Genomic DNA, 15,547 nt, shown 5'->3' with positions numbered 1-15,547 from the left:
GAGAGGTGTCATGCCAGTGCTGGCAAAAACAGCGGTGGGTTTTCGATGTTTATGTTGCACCACCATCCCACGCAACCCCAAATTACTGCGGGGGGAAGAAAAAGATACCTTTCTAAATCTGTAGCTGAGGTAATTACTAGAAACTTGAGTCATGCTTAAAAGAGGCTAAGTTTGTGCCACGCTGCTGCAAAAGAGTCCCGCATTCACCAGCTACTGGGTGTTTTCACTCGTATTTCGGTGAGTGGGTCGTTAAAAAACATAGCTATTAACAGAAAGTCCTGGTGATTTTGGTTCTGAGCGGTGCAAGTGTGGCGACTGGGTGCTTAAAATAGATGCAAACATCCTCCTCTTGTTTTTAGAGGTTTCTGAGAAACGCTTCGTGTTGCACAAGTGCCCTCCGAGCTGCCGCGAGCTGCAGCCCTTTCCGAGACGTTGTTTTTTTTTTAATAATAGTGAAAATGGGGTCTGATAGTGCAGAATACGCCGTGTACAGGTCGCTTCCCTTACAAACTATTGCTTTAATGGTAGGAGCCAGCATAAAGTCGTTTGTTTGAGTTTTTCTCTGTAAAGAGCATCCGTGTGGTTTAGGGTGATGCTTGGTCATGTGTGCTGCTGTGCATCCGAATTAATAGGATCACCTGGAGGGAGAAAGCCTGGGTAAAAACATACTCCCGTTCTTCATTCCTGCAGTACCTGGTGAGGTGAAGGATTGGAAATTCGCACATTGAGATTGCAGACTGGAGTAAAAGTTTGAGAAACGCACAATATCTTCGGTTTCCATGGCCGCGTTAGTGTCAAGCGTAGTCTTCCCGCTGTATTTTTAGCGAACTGCCGTTTGCTTTGGTGTTTCTGTAACGTCTGTTAAACTGTGAATGTTTTTATCCTCTTCCAGACGTGGCTGGATCCTGCCAAAGAAATAAAAAAGCAGGTTCACGGTAAGTAGATCACATTTATCCTGCTGGTGTCTGTGCGGTTCCCCCCGCCCCCCTTCCCTAAATATATATATAGCCTTGGTGTGCAAACCAGAGGACCCGAGGATCAGGGAGAGTTCAAGCGAGGGTGTCTGGCAGGGATCAGCACAAGTTCAAGCAGTCTCTGCATCCTTTCTCTTAAAAAAAAAAAAAAAATACATGTAGTGATGCTCTAGATTTAGGAAAAACAGTGGCATTTCCTTGCAGCAAAACGTAATTTGCAGCACGTTCCCCCTATGCAAATCCGTGCTCTCCCTTCTGCCGTAGAGACACAGATATAAGAGATCTGCTCCCTGCTGTAGCATGGGAAAATGGGCGTCAAGTATTTTAAAGGCCTTTATTTTCCCCGAGGAAAAAGCCTAAGGTCTGACTGCTTTGACAGAAAAATCCGGTTTTAGGTAGGCTTATGGCAGGGGGTTGCAGAATGAGGTGTATCATTAAGTTACGAGTTTCCTGGAAGAGCGCTTGCGGACGTAAAGGCAGTCGGGCTCTGCGTGCTCCTTGCAATGCACAGGCAACCGCTGTTACCTAAAATACTTTCTCAGGATAACTTGTTTTGAACTGTGCCTAACGAAAACAACCTGGCTTGTGTTTTATCCCGGTTATGGTGTTGCATAAGAAGTAAATCCACGCGCGCTCCTTCCCTTTCCTCCCCGTTTGAGATTTTTGCAAGTTAAGTGCAAGAATATCTGGTCTTTCTGAATTAAGCGTTATTCAGAACTGCGGTGTTAAAGGGCGCAGCAGAAGAGGCCGTCACGTTCAAGTTTTAGCATTTAATGCATCTGTCAGGGTGGGTTTCTGCAGGCAAAAGTGATTATTCTTTCCGGGGGAGAAGAGGGGGTCTCAGGTTGAACGCTTAGATTCAGCGATTCTTGGGAGCTTCGCTGTCCCCCTCAAAGAAGGAGGAAGGGAGACGTCCCCGTCATTGCTGGTGCCAAACCAGCGGGCGATTTACAGGCAGGCTCTCAAAGACGAGTTTCGTTGCAAAGCTCGGCTTTCAGGGGCGCTGTCGGGTGTGATGAAGGCTTGCATTTCCCGCGTGTTTAACAGCGTGCACCGGTTAGCAGTTCAGCTACGGTGTTTATCTAGACAGAGGCAAACTGTGCGTTTGAACCAACAGCAGCGCTTCCAGATACGGTTAGGTGAGTCCAGGCGATGCCCCTAACGGTGCTCTGCAAGGCCTGTAACACGCTGTATTAAAGCAGTTAAGTCTCGACTTGCAAAGCTCTTCCTGTCTTGGTGTTTCTTCCCGGGACCGACTGTGCTGAGTTTAAGCTGCGGTCCGACCCCCAACCGCAGGGTACGGGGCTGCTGAGGGAATTAACGCATCTGTTTCTTACGAGAAATTTGAAAATTGGGTCTTGGGTGATAAAATGCTAATTCATTAACCTATAGCCCACATCTGACCTCTCTTCATGAATCTTTTTTTTTTTTTCGATCAGTGATTAAAATAGTGAGTAATGTGGCCTGCTAGCAAATGAATTTTGTGTTTTCCACGAGCTGTGATGTCTTGCAAGTGTATTTGTCTGTCCTGCTTTGTCGTCTTGGGCTTCTATCTTAATTCCTGTAAAAGGAAAGAAATCACGTCTTACACCCTCTGCTTAAACCAAGCTAGCTGTGTCAGGGTGCAGGATTAAAACCAGTATTACGATCTGACAGCTGTGTTTTGAAGATACTGGATATTCGCAGCATTTGATAAAGACTTGACTAGCGGGAAGCTGTTGTATATGTGTGTGTATTTTTCCCAAACTTTTCTTTGTCATTACAGGAGGCCCCTGGGATTTTACCTTCAATGTCAAGTTTTATCCGCCAGATCCCGCCCAGCTGACAGAGGATATAACGAGGTGAATTACCTATTAATCTTGCTAACAGCCGCTAAGCTTGCCGAGCAAAGCAAGCCAGCGCTTTCAGGAAAGCACCGGAACTGGTGGCTGAATAGAATATTTGATTGAAAAGAGATTTTTAATACTTGGGTGGTTTTCCATCCTTCAACAAGGAGATCAAATGCCTTCAAAATCCTTGTTCTGAAGTCCGTTCTAGCGTTCTGGACTCTGCTGGTTGGTTAAGAGATGCTTGTTCCAGCTGTACTAATGTTTTTTTTCTTCTTTTTTCCATGCTGTAACCCGTTCTGTGCGTTGGTTACTTTTGGGGAGCTCCAGGGAAGCTATTTGTCTAAATATAGGAACTGTTTGGAGGGGTTTTCTTTGTAGGGGATGTGGCGGGGGGATTCTCCCTCTTTTCACTGAAGCCTACGTGCACAAAACAGCGTCGATTATAATCTTGGCGTGTGTGTGTTTGTGTAGGAAAGTGCGCTTTTATTTTAAAAAAGGGCTCCTCTGATCCTAAGTGTCCTCTGCTCCCTTTCCAGAGGGGAGGTGACCTTACGTCCTCCTGTCCTTTGCGCTAATGTGTGAATATTACCCCAGAAGTGAAAATACAAGTTAAAAACCAGCATCGCCTTGCTTGCATCGGTGATGTAAAGAACAGTTTGTGTTTGACCTTCAGAAACACGTTTCGTAAGGTCACCTGTTTTCTGATAAAAACAGTGTTTTTCTCTTTTTCCTGAAGGTATTACTTGTGTCTTCAGCTCAGACAAGACATCATTATGGGGCGGCTGCCTTGTTCCTTTGCGACTTTGGCTCTGCTGGGGTCTTACACAGTCCAGTCCGAGTTGGGAGACTATGATCCAGATCTACACAGCGCAGATTATATCACTGAATTTAAATTGGCCCCCAACCAGACTAAAGAGCTTGAGGAGAAGGTTATGGAGCTTCATAAAACGTACAGGTAAAGCGAGAGAAGCAACTGGAATAATGGGGCTTTTTAGTGGTTTCCCCATCTCTGTTCTATGCTTTTGATTTCTTGCTGCAGCATTTTTTGTATTGGCACCAGGAGCATTAACCAGCAAGACATGAATATTCAGCTACGAAAGGAAAGCAGCTATTTTAAAAAGCTCTAATATTTGGAGGCTATAACAAAGTCCTTCTAGAACCTGGAAGTCTTTTTTCCTGCTAGACGAAGAAACTATTTTTAGAAAGCAGATGTGAAATACTGCAATTATGTTTTAACAAATGCCCTGTGTAGGTGCCAGTTCTCAACAATCCAACCACGAAAGTGGGTTTTATTTCATATGAAGATGCAAGGTTTGCTTGTTTTAACCTTGTCCTTTGTCTTTTTTTTTATATTTGCTTTTGGGTTTATGTAATTTTGGATCGTAATCTGGATGGAGCAGATCCCGGGGGCTTTGTGTGTATGCTGTAGCCTACGGCACGCTCGGGCTTTTCTGCAGCCGCTGTTAATAAGTAACATTTCCCAACGTGGAAATATTCCAGATAATGCAGCAGCTATAATAAACCTGCTGTTGTGCTGCCTTCCCCATTTCCAAACGTGGCAGTGAGCTGGGCAGATGTCTCCTTCTCTTAGGGCTGAAGGACTCCTGTGAGTCCCTCCAGGACCAGATTGGAGGGTCGCAGTAACAGGGTCCTTTTTCTCCTCTTATTCAGAGCGTATTTGTACAGACGCTCTCGAGGGCTTTGGTTACCAAAGCCGCGCAGGGCTGTGTGCATACCAGCCCAAGTGGTGCCGCCGAGAGCCTGCGCGGCCCGGAGACGGGCTCAGGCTTTCGGGGAAAAAGCCTATAAAACCGCTCTGTGATCCCGAGACCTCGGGAAGGTCTTGAGCCGGCAGCCCCTTGACCTGTGAAAAGCTGCTGGCTGTGAAACATTAATAACAAGAGCAGAGCAAAGCGGAGACCTTCTCGCAGGCGCGTGGAAGCTAATAACGTAAGTGCAGTAGGGAAGGGTGGACGTGTGCCCCCGGCTGTTACCAAAGCTGCAATTAGCACCTCGCTCAACTCCGCAAATCGATACCTTAAATTGATTCCCCTCCATTTGCATTGAGAGGGGAGGAAACGAGGGAAAATAAGTACCAGGCCGCTGACAAGCGTTATGACTTGAAGTCAAAGGCTGTTAGCTGCGCTAGAAGAGGGGGAGCACGTTGCTGAATTATTCATGGGCCTTTTGGCTTCATTAGAGAGCTAATTCATGGTAAAGGACGGAGGTTTATTTAATGTGCTCGTGTGTGCAGGGAGGAGGGAGTAACATTCCCATTTCATTTCTGGTCCGTATTTTGTGAGCATTAAGTTGTCAGAGGGTTTTCAGCACAAAACTTCCCTGCTAAACTGTGCTCATTTGGCTGCTGCTTGATTTGCCCAGCGCAAGGCATGTGCCAGAGATGGTGACTGCTCTTAACCTCTTGCGTAGGATCGTCCTTAGTGTTGTCTGCCCTGTATCACACCGCTAAATAACCTTGCTTATATTTGCACCGAAATTGTACGCTAGTGATCAGGAAGAAAGACACCAAACCAGTAATAAGCCAAAATGTATAGAACCAAATCCTCTCCCAGCAGAGCTGTTAGATGCAGCTTGAGCAACAGAAACTTAATAACAAGGGCACTTCAATAACATTGATAATAGCCTCCGTTATCGGGATGTTGCTGTTAACCAAAGTTCGGTTGTGTTGCCGCTCCCGCAGACGCGGCACCATCTGTTCCCAGAAAACGTCTCATTCATCTCGGCTGCCCCAGTAGGAGCCTCTGCTGAGTGATTTCAGCTGCCCTTGCGCTTCGCTCGGAGAACAATAGCCGAGTTTGGAAAGGTCTCGAGGCAGCGAGTGCATTGAGGACAACAGTACCTGTCACCCTTTGCCTTCAGCTGAATTGGTCTTTCTTCCGTAGAATCGAGTTTTCTACCCTCTGCAGCACTTACTTGCTGGATAACTTGCTTTCTTGTCTGGTATCCGTACAGCTCCGCAGGAAAAAAAAGGTGTATCCGTTTTATGAGGATATGTCAAAGCACAAATGTGTGCACGCAAAGTAATATAATAATTCATCTGGGCACAGATATGTTAGTGTTCAAAGCAAAAGAAGATCTAACAAGTAAACGGTTTGGTGAAGCCTGATGCATCCCCTCTTAAAAAGTAACAGCTACCAAGAATATCAAGCCGCTGTTCTCTCTCCCCAGATCCATGACTCCAGCCCAAGCAGACCTGGAATTTCTTGAGAATGCAAAAAAGCTGTCTATGTATGGAGTTGACCTTCACCAAGCCAAGGTGAGAATCAGTGTGTGCGCCTGTCTTCTACATTTTGTAATTTTTTTCCCTTGTAGGAAATAAGCTTTCTTACTTCAGGAGGTCCCTACTGAAAGATGCAGGCAGTAAACTGGCTGTAAGCACTGATGAAATGCTGTAAGCGCTGTTGCGAGCATAGCAAGAGAAGTGATTCTTCCTGATTTGCTTATTATTTATATATTATAGGAGGCTTTACAAACCTACCGATGTAGACAGGTCCTTGCTCGGAAGCACTTAGAATAAGGTTGTGAGCCTGCAAAGTCAGCTACTCCCACAGCTCAGAGAAATGCAGGATAGACTCTAGACAGCATTTTGAGCAGACAGCATCGCCGAGGAGACCAGCAGAGGCAGGAGATTGTAAGGAGAGAAGTGAAGGAAAAGTAAGTCTGGCCCTGGCTGCATAAGGTGCTAAAAACTGTTTGAGGTCTGGGAGGTGGGGAGATAAATTCAAGAGAGCCTCAGGGAAAGACAGAAGGAGTAATTTGGAGGACAAACATTGACTTGGAACTTGTAACCCTGACGCTGGTCTCTGCTCAAATCTTCGTTTGCTTTCTTAGGACTTGGAAGGAGTGGATATCACTCTGGGAGTCTGTTCCAGTGGCCTTCTTGTTTACAAAGATAAGCTGAGAATCAACCGCTTCCCTTGGCCCAAAGTCCTGAAGATTTCCTACAAACGCAGCAGCTTCTTTATTAAGATTCGGCCAGGGGAGGTACGTTCTGACTTGTTTGTGCTCATGTCTTCTGTTTTGTTTAATTGCCTTCTGCTTATCGCCAACTTATAAGCTTCATTAAGTGGGGGAAAGGAGCAAGCTTTCTTCTGAATGGGCGTTTTACACCCTGTTGTATTTCTGATCTTGCCTTGGTAGTAAATTCGGTTCTTAAAGTAAAGCCCAATGACCTTGCTGAAGCTATAAAATAGATGGTGGCAATTTAAACAACGTGTCATCTAGCACCACCTCCTGGCACAGCGTGGTATTCCCACGATCCGGCAGGAAAGCAGAGTTTAAAGTTAAGTTCATAGCTGAAATTGGGAGAAGGCTTCCCCCTTTTTTGGAAAACCTGTGCTTTTCCTGGTCCCTGCCCATCTGTGGAGTGAGTTCACCTGGACTAGAGCAGCAGCTTGTGCCCCAGCCAGAAGCTTGGTGGGCTGGGGACCAGGCTCTTCTGCCACACTCATTTCTGGCTATGCCTAAATAACATATGTTTTCCACAGCAAGAACAATATGAAAGTACAATTGGGTTCAAGCTACCAAGTTACCGGGCGGCAAAGAAGCTATGGAAAGTGTGCGTTGAGCATCACACGTTTTTCAGGTGAGTTTTTTAAACGCTGGTCTTGCCTCTTGATCCCTGTTGAATAACTAATGCTTTAGATTTGCTGCTGAGCACGGACGCTTCTTTAGTTAGGGTCTAACAAAAACTGGAGTGAAATGATTGCAGAGAAATTAAGTGTTTGTATTGCAATAAACTTCTAGGCAGCTTGTGTGTGAGGTCTTCTGTCTTGTAGATGTGGTGCTTGTTGCTAGTGCGTGCTGCCTCGTTAATCATCAGTGCCTGCGGAGACTTCTTTAATTTGTATTTTAATTTCTCCTTACGTATTATTTCCCGCCTCTGGAGGTGCGATTTTAACGTGTCGCTGTGGCTCTCAGGCTAACTTCCACCGAGGCGATCCCGAAGAGCAGGTTCCTGGCGCTGGGCTCCAAGTTCCGCTACAGCGGCCGGACGCAGGCGCAGACGAGGCAGGCGAGCGCCCTGATCGACAGACCCGCTCCCCAGTTCGAACGGACGGCGAGTAAGCGGGCTTCCAGGAGCCTCGACGGAGGTTAGTGTCTGCCGCTTCGTGGCTCTCGGGACGTTTCCGCCGCCCGATTTGGTGAGATGCTGTTCAGTAGCTGCCGCTGTGTCTAGCTCTTGCTTTGATTAGAGGCGAAAGCTCATTTAGTGAACTTTGAATTTTGACTGCCCTGAAAACATCTAAATGCTCCGTTATTGTAAGTCAGTATTTGCTTTGCTTTAAAAAAAAAAAAAAAAAAACATAATTTCTTACTTAATTCAAGACCTAGATATAAAATATAAATAGCAACACTGCCAAGGGCTCACTGGCAAAAGACGTTTATGGCTGTAAGTGGGTGTTGCAGGCCAATAGCGAAGTTTTAGTTTTAAAGATATTTCCTCATTGCATCTCAGCACAATTTTCATTCAGCAAATCCAGAATTAACTCTTTCTAGGATTTGTTCTTTGTTTAAAGTAGCTTTTAAAATAATAATAGTGTTTTCCTTGGGGGGGAAGTTTTTTGCCACCAACGTTTGAAACTTTTCCAATGGCTGTTTAAGCGATGATAATGTCAAAATTTGTGATGCATCGGTCGGGTGGGCCAGATTTCTTTTAAAGGGGCCAGATAGGAGCCGGCAGGCGAGGGGAGGTGTGATGGGGGAATGCATGGCTTTGCTGCCCTTGCTCCGAATCTAGGGCTGCTCGTAAAATTAGGATCCGGGGCGCGGGGGAGCTTCCCTTCGCCCTCGGGGCACCCGATAGAGCACGAGCGGCGTCGCCCTGAGCCCCGACGTCACGCTGGGAGAAAGCAGGGCTGCCCGCGCCCCCGTGGCCAGCGGCAGCCAGGCTGCCCCTGCTCCTGCCGTGAGTTTGCAAGGCTCAGCTTACCCTGAGCGTGGGCTCGGAGCCGGGGGGGAAGACGGCTCGGTTCGACCTCCGTCCCGCAGCCGTGGCGCGGAGAGCAAAGCAAAACACCCGCTCGCCTGCTGCATGGGTGCACAGGACTCCCCGGGCTGGGTGCACGGGCCGGCGCTGCTCGTTGCCCCTTGGCCGTGCTTTGCAGACCGTTAGGACACCAGCTCGATAGGTGAGGAGCCTCGCCGTGGAGGAAGGCGAAGCCCCGCTGTGAGCTTGTCCCTGAGCGTCAGAGCTTGCAAAGGGCGGCCTGGGAACCTAACGCATCTCTCCGAGTTGAAGTCTGCAGCCTTTTTTTCCCGCCTGCCGGGTGGGCAGTTGTTAACACGTGCGCAATTTCCTCAGCTAAACGTGCGACTCAAAAAGTTGAGGTCAGAGCCGTAGAGGAAGAGAAGCAGGAGGAGGTGGTGGTGGTTGAGGTTCCCGAGTCAAAACCCGTGGATCAGTCCCGAGAGAAGCCAGGTATAGCTGTGGTGGCTACAAATCTCTGCAGCTCATTGCCTATCCTTTCCCCACTGAGACGCCTTTACATGCTTGTTCTTGACAACTCTGAAAAGTTTCACCCAATCTGGCGGCTTTCTTTTTTTCGTTTCTTTGTGAGGAGAGTTTCGGGCTCGGAGGACAGACGGGACGGGAGAGCCCTGGCTCTGGGAGCCTGGCGACTTAACCAAATTTCTGCATTGCACCTCGCTAGACAGTAATTCTGCTGGGGAGGTGGGGGGACGATTGGGACGTGCTGGCACTTCAGATCTGTCTCCTTATTAAATTTGGGTGTCTTTTTAAATGTGGGTTAGAAAATTTAAAGAATTCTTTTCCTGTGATCTTGAAATTTCTTTTGAAGCTTCTGTGAAGTTTCATCTTAAGAATTGCTTGCGCTTCTTTAAGCCTTTTGTGGGTTTTATTATAGTTCGAGAAATGCTTCCCAATGTGTTATGTGGAGCCTAGATTTCTCTGAAGACAGGTAATTTTTAATAAATAAAGCCTCTTAACAGAGGAGTGTAGGTACAACGCTATATTTGAATACTAGTAAGCATATCACAGCAGTGGTATTGTCAAATACTTGCTTTCTCCATCGCTTCGGTAGCGACTGCCTGCGGAGCATCAGGGCTGGAGAGGATTCGCGTGCAAATACGCTGTGTGCTGCTCCACTTTCCTTCTTGCACCCTGGTATTTATACTGAGCTCTTTTGACACCGCTGCTTTTCTGGCCTGAAATCCAGATCACGCTTTCATGAAGTGGAGCATAATGTGGCAAATCCCCCAAACCGCTGTCTTGCCTTGAATTCTTCGTAGCCAGCGCAGCCTCTTGTGGCCCTGAGAGCGAAAGCCTGTAGAAAGAGAAGATGGAGAACCAGCATCTAAGACACTGGGATAGTTCTCTGCACGCTCTTAATTTTTACATTTAAAGCTTGGTCACTCAAGTACCTCTAATTAAAGCTGTTAGTTGTTTTTTAGAGATGGGATCCTCCGCTGCGGAGTGCTTTTCCTTGCTTTTACTCATCGGCACCTGCACCTTTTGACCCCCAACTTGCAGGCAGAGCCCTCCCCAGGGCAGGAGCCACGCGAGCGGGAAGCGTTAGTGTGTTCCTGCCATCGCGGCCGTGTCCTGCCTAGGAAAGAAGCCTGCAAAGCTCAGACGTTTTGTTTTTTTCCCCTCTCTCCATAATATGCTGTTGGGACTGGCAACACTAGAAAGACTGATGTGCAATTGCAGAAGAATATTAATAATTTAGCTGTTTAAAAAAAAACCCAATGCTGTTCTCGGACGCTGCCCCGGAGAGGAGTCTCCGCTCGCTGTTCCCTCGGCCGTAGCAAACGTCGTGCGTCCGTGCAGCTCTCCAACCGCTCTATTAATGCATGCAAAACTTTTTCTAGCCAAACACGCTCTTGAAAATTTTGAAATGAAACCCATTGCAGAGGAGGAAGAGGAAGAGGAGAAGGTAGAGGTGGTTAAGGTTCCCGTTGCCGAGCCAACGTTACTGGAACCGTTGCAGAAGCCACCAGGTACAACCGCTACCGCGGCCGCCTGCGGTCCTTACGCCTGTTGCTGTGCCCCCCGGGTTGAAGTGCTGTAGGGTAGCGGCTGTGTTGTTTGCGGTGGGCTTAATGCCGTTAAGATCCGACCTGGCTTTGCGAGTGTGCTGCATCTTGCGGTTGCGATGCCGAGTGTTTCTCTAGCGTGCCGTGCCTCTGCGTGGGACGAAAAAGTCAAATATCCCGTGGGGGAATTAACGGTGGTTGTGTGTAAGGCCCTTCTAACGCTCCTGCGCTGCCGACCCTCTCCGCAAGGTTAATTCCCACGAGCTGTGGGAACACGCAGTGCCTAAAAATCAGCTGGTGTTCCCTGGGTTTTGTGGCCGAGTTTGTGGAGGTGACCTGCATCCTCCTTTTTTTTCCTCCATGGTGGAGCCTGCTTCCTCCCAAGCTGGTTATTTGTTTTCAGAGCCACTGCTTCAGACAAATCCCCCCCAGCCACAACTAAGAGCAGAGCTGGTTAGTAACTCTGGGCCAGGAAGCCTCCCCTTAGCACACAACCCTTCCCCGTGCCCACCTCCTTGCTTCTCTTGACCTGCGGACACTTCTGGTCCCAGCAGGTACAATTTTCTGGGCGAGGGTAACGATGATGGGTACTGCGCATCTTGCAATTTGGAGCAGTCCTTGCTACTGTGTTTAAATCTAGTGCCACGTATCAAAATAAAGGTGGTTAGTCAAGAAGATACAACTAAAATAACGCAGTTCTGGACAGCACCTAATTCACTGCTGAACGGTGGAGGAAAAGATTTGTATCTTCTATTATTTTTCTTGTGTGTCTTGATGCTCTCAAGCTCTGCGAAAGAAGCCGAAGTCCCTAAAGAGAGGTGGCCTTGCAGAGTTACTCGTGGCTGTGTTTCCTTTTCCGTTTGATTTTTTGAGGTGGCGTTTTAATATATGCCTGACTTTTCTAGCCAAAGGTGCTCTTGGCAATGTTGAGATAAGCCCGCTAGAAGAAGAGGAGACAGAGGAAGAAAAATTGATGGTGATGAGAGGAGTAGAAGCGGTCCTGAAGGAGCCAGGTACCACTGCGATGGCTTTTCACACCCGCGTGGTTAACGTGTCCTCGTCCTCCTTAGCCCGACTGTGCCTGACATCTCACAACCCCCGTGTGCAGCCTCTCTGGCGGCTGTCACCGCTTCCGTGGCATAAAAACCCCTGGGAGCGGGTGTCTTTCTGAGAGGATGACGAAGCGCCTTGCCTCGCAGGCATGACCTGCCTCGTTGAAGAACGGGAGATGTAACGGGAACAATGGCGGTGGCGATGATTTGGGATTTTGGCGTGGATTTTCAGCAAGGGCCGGTGTCTAGGAATTTGTCTTAGAAGTTACAATTTCAGTCTCCAAAAACTCATGCTCTTGCTTTTTCACCCCTCGATCTTGTATGTTTTTGACCGTACAGATACTTTATCCTGCGTGGTTTTTATACACATGGATGAGATGCAGTTAGCTTTTGAGAGAAAGGTAAAGCAGGAATTCTGAGGTTTTACTTAAAATTATGGTTTTTTTTTTCTTAATGTCAGATTTTCTGGTGTCTCTAGCTGGATGGACACTAGTAACCCAGTAACTCTAGTAATTGGGATAAGTTACACACTGTGACTCTTCCTACATAAACTAGGACCATGTGAATATGAGATCATGTCAAAGATCCAGGTGACTAGGAAGATTTTTAGTGCAGTGGCCACAAGAATCAACCTCTGGAGAACTAAATGGCTTCTTGTGCCTATAGATAGGCACCGTGGATTAATTTGGGCTTGCTTTGACACCCAGTATGAGCTTGAATGCTTTCTGAAGTGTTTAAGACCGTCATCCTTCTCTTGAAAGATGATATTTTCGGAGCATGGTGCTCGTTTCTGCGCTTCCCCCAGTTTGGAGGCGATGGACATCTCCTCGCCGTGGTGGCTCGCACTGCGGCAGGAGACATCCGTCTCGGAGGGACGGTGCGAATCTGCTTTGAAACCCACCTGGAAGCTGCCGTAAAGCTTTACGGAGAAATGCGTGTTGATTTTTTGGGGGGGGAATTGGTGACAAGATGGAGGAGACGAGGGGGGACCCGGGGTTGCTCTTCCACGAGCCGTTCGTTTCCGGCTGAGGACATCCTTAGCGTCTGGGTTTTAACATTTTCGACGTAATGGGCTTCCGTTCCGATTGCGCGTGAAAGATCCCCAAATCGATGGCACGACGTCAAAAATAGATTAGCCTTTCTGGTGTGGCTTTGCTGCAGAGTGCAAGCTTGCTTTTTGGTAAACCATGTTTGTTTTATTTTATTTTATTTCATTTACTTAAACCATGAGGAAAACGATCTCCACTTTCCTGTGCTAAATGCACAAGCCGCTTTGCTCAACATCTTGGTTTCTTCCCCCCCCCTTTTTTTTTTTCCTTTTCCTCCTCCTCCTCCCTTTCTCTCCAATTTGGAAAGACTTTGCCCGGAGCTGCAGCCGCGTTTCGCGCTCTGAGCCGTGTTTCTCTCCCCCCGCAGCCGTGGCGGTGATAACGCCCGAGAGGAGCCCCCGGCCCACCTCGGCCCCCGCCATCGCCCAGAGCCACGGCGCCGAAGCCGAGCCGGCCAAGCCCGACGCTGAGGAGGCGCTCGCCGCCCCCAAAGCCCAGAAGGAAAGGGCGAAAACGGAAGCGAAGCGCGAGGAGATCCCTCCGGAGAAAGCCAAGCCGGAGCCGGCCGAGGCCGCCAAGGTACGTGGGCGCGGAGGGGGCTTTCGGCAAGCGGCGCTGTGACGGAGGTGAGGGGCTCCTTCCCGGCGCGGGCGGCCCTGGGAGCGAGGTTGCTCCCCGGATGGGGATGCGGGTCCAAGGGAAATCCCGTCCCTGAGCCACAGTGTGCGAGGGAGGAAGAGGAGGAGGAGGAGGTCTGGGCGAAGGCGGGGTGGCTGCGTTGCAGTAGTTGCGGTCGCCCGACGTACAACCCGTTAAAAACCTGGCGAGAACTGTGCGGGCGAACGTCTGAGGGCAGGTGCGGGCTCCGCAGCCCGCTGTCTAATTGCGGGCGCTTTTTAATTAATATACTCTCCGTGGCATAGCCGTTAAGGAGTTTCTGAACACCAGGGTGAAACTTCAGTTGTGACCACAACTGTTCGCGCCTTGGTGGGTTTATTTGTTCAACCGACTTTTTTATTTATTTTTTTAATTTTTTAAATTTTTGAATCGAGGATTTGCACTTATCCACAAATGTCCGAAATCTCTGCTGCTGTCAATATATGTGAATTGTTCTTTTAAGCCAAACTAACGTGCAGTCGCAGCTCTCCGGGGAGCCCGGAGCCGTTCCTGCGCCGGGGGATGGCGCGTCCCGGGGCTCGCGGGTCCTTACGCCACGGCACGGCTGCCAACTTCCCGAGCAGCAAACCGAGAACGAGTAAATTTTATTCGTCCTGTTTCCTTTATCGCACTTTTTTTTCCAAACATTTCAAAGGTAGATTTTTTTTTTCTTTTCTTTAAGGATAGTTTTGGGGGGCAAATTGGCTGTGGATCTGAACCGGCCAAATGCACCCTGTTCCTCAAATGTGACTGTGTCACCTCTTTTCACACCAGCTGATGCTTTTGCCTTCGTATGATTTGGCAACGCGTTTTCCCCAAGATATAAAACGCTTCTACAGGCTGGGCTCTTTAGTTACGGACGGGAAAGGACCTGATTTGTGGCGTTAAACTCGATTTTGTAGCTAGGTCTCTTCTCAATGACAACGTGAAAAACAATTTAATATCGGGGCCTAACATACCGTTTCCTGGGTTTGGAGAAATCCAGTGTTAATTTTGCCCGGGTCGCCTTCGGTGATGATTTCCTTGTGAGATCCAGCTGCAAATGAAGTCGGAAAACGTCGGCTGGCAAATCCGATGCGAGCGGGAAGCCGGTCCGCAGAAGCCCTGGGGAGCTCCCGTTTGAAACGCTGATACTTCTCCAGGCCGAAGGAGTTACCTTAAACGTGCCGTTGAACTAACAGGCTGCCAGCGAGAGCCGCGCTGTTATTAACCTTTTGCAGAAGGCTGCACGTTGGGGTTTTTTTGCATGTTCCCCCAGCATTTCAAAACCACCTGAATGCGGCTGGGTTTTGAAAGCGAATGGTCTCTTGGAAGAAGTCTACTAACAAGAAATGTTTTTGCCACTTTATTTCTTGAACGTAGGTGGGGAAAACGCACATTGAGGTCACAGTACCCACTACGAATGGTGACCAGCCCCAGGTTTGTGCTGCTAATTCAGTTAGGCTGCTCATATATATATTTTTTTAAGGTTATACAGTGAGGTTCAACATAATTAAATGAACCAACATTTTTTTTTTGTTTTTTTTTTTTTTGTTTTTATCACTGCCAAACAGCAGCAGCCTGCAGAGAAAGAGGAAGAACTGATAAGAATGAGGAAGGTTAGCCATTTTACACTTTCACCAAACAAATTTGCCATATCATTCATGCATACGTAACCTGTTTAAAAAGACAGTGCTCCAATTTCTTCATGTGCTTTGGGCTGGGTATTTCTTTCTTTTTTTTTAATCCACAGGTGTCAATTCTTTGATTGCAAAGTGAACAGCTTTTTGTCCCATAGCCAGTCCGATTGCTAAAATTCTGCATGTTAAATGTTACAGAGAAACACACTTGGTTTGGTTGACAACATCTGGCTTTGCTGCTCTGTAACAAATTCAGTTAAAATCCAAAGAAAGAGGTGTATTGTGCATTCCAGGAAATGCAAAAAAGAAAAAAAAATTAATGCTTCTTTAATATGGATTGATGAATAG

At 47.9% G+C, this 15,547-nt stretch overlaps 1 protein-coding gene across 12 annotated transcripts in view; it reads left to right on the top strand.

Moving 5' to 3' along the window:
• Positions 1–15,547, top strand: part of EPB41 (erythrocyte membrane protein band 4.1) — an 89,925-nt gene that overhangs the window by 47,743 nt on the left and 26,635 nt on the right. For 6 of the 12 annotated variants that reach the window (XM_067311596.1, XM_067311586.1, XM_067311595.1 and 3 more), the window contains 13 exons: positions 893–935; positions 2,740–2,815; positions 3,540–3,758; positions 5,993–6,080; positions 6,656–6,808; positions 7,312–7,409; positions 7,745–7,917; positions 9,129–9,245; positions 10,658–10,786; positions 11,728–11,835; positions 13,291–13,502; positions 14,943–14,999; positions 15,134–15,178. In XM_067311596.1, coding sequence (XP_067167697.1) covers positions 893–935; positions 2,740–2,815; positions 3,540–3,758; positions 5,993–6,080; positions 6,656–6,808; positions 7,312–7,409; positions 7,745–7,917; positions 9,129–9,245; positions 10,658–10,786; positions 11,728–11,835; positions 13,291–13,502; positions 14,943–14,999; positions 15,134–15,178 — 1,518 coding nt within the window. The remainder of the gene's footprint in view (positions 1–892; positions 936–2,739; positions 2,816–3,539; positions 3,759–5,992; positions 6,081–6,655; positions 6,809–7,311; positions 7,410–7,744; positions 7,918–9,128; positions 9,246–10,657; positions 10,787–11,727; positions 11,836–13,290; positions 13,503–14,942; positions 15,000–15,133; positions 15,179–15,547) is intronic. The other 6 variants (XM_067311593.1, XM_067311591.1, XM_067311588.1 and 3 more) reach the window with 5 other exon arrangements.

This window comes from Apteryx mantelli, chromosome 27 (assembly GCF_036417845.1).
Source record: "Apteryx mantelli isolate bAptMan1 chromosome 27, bAptMan1.hap1, whole genome shotgun sequence".
Lineage (NCBI taxonomy): Eukaryota > Metazoa > Chordata > Aves > Apterygiformes > Apterygidae > Apteryx > Apteryx mantelli.
This window is presented reverse-complemented; position numbering and strand designations above follow the sequence as displayed.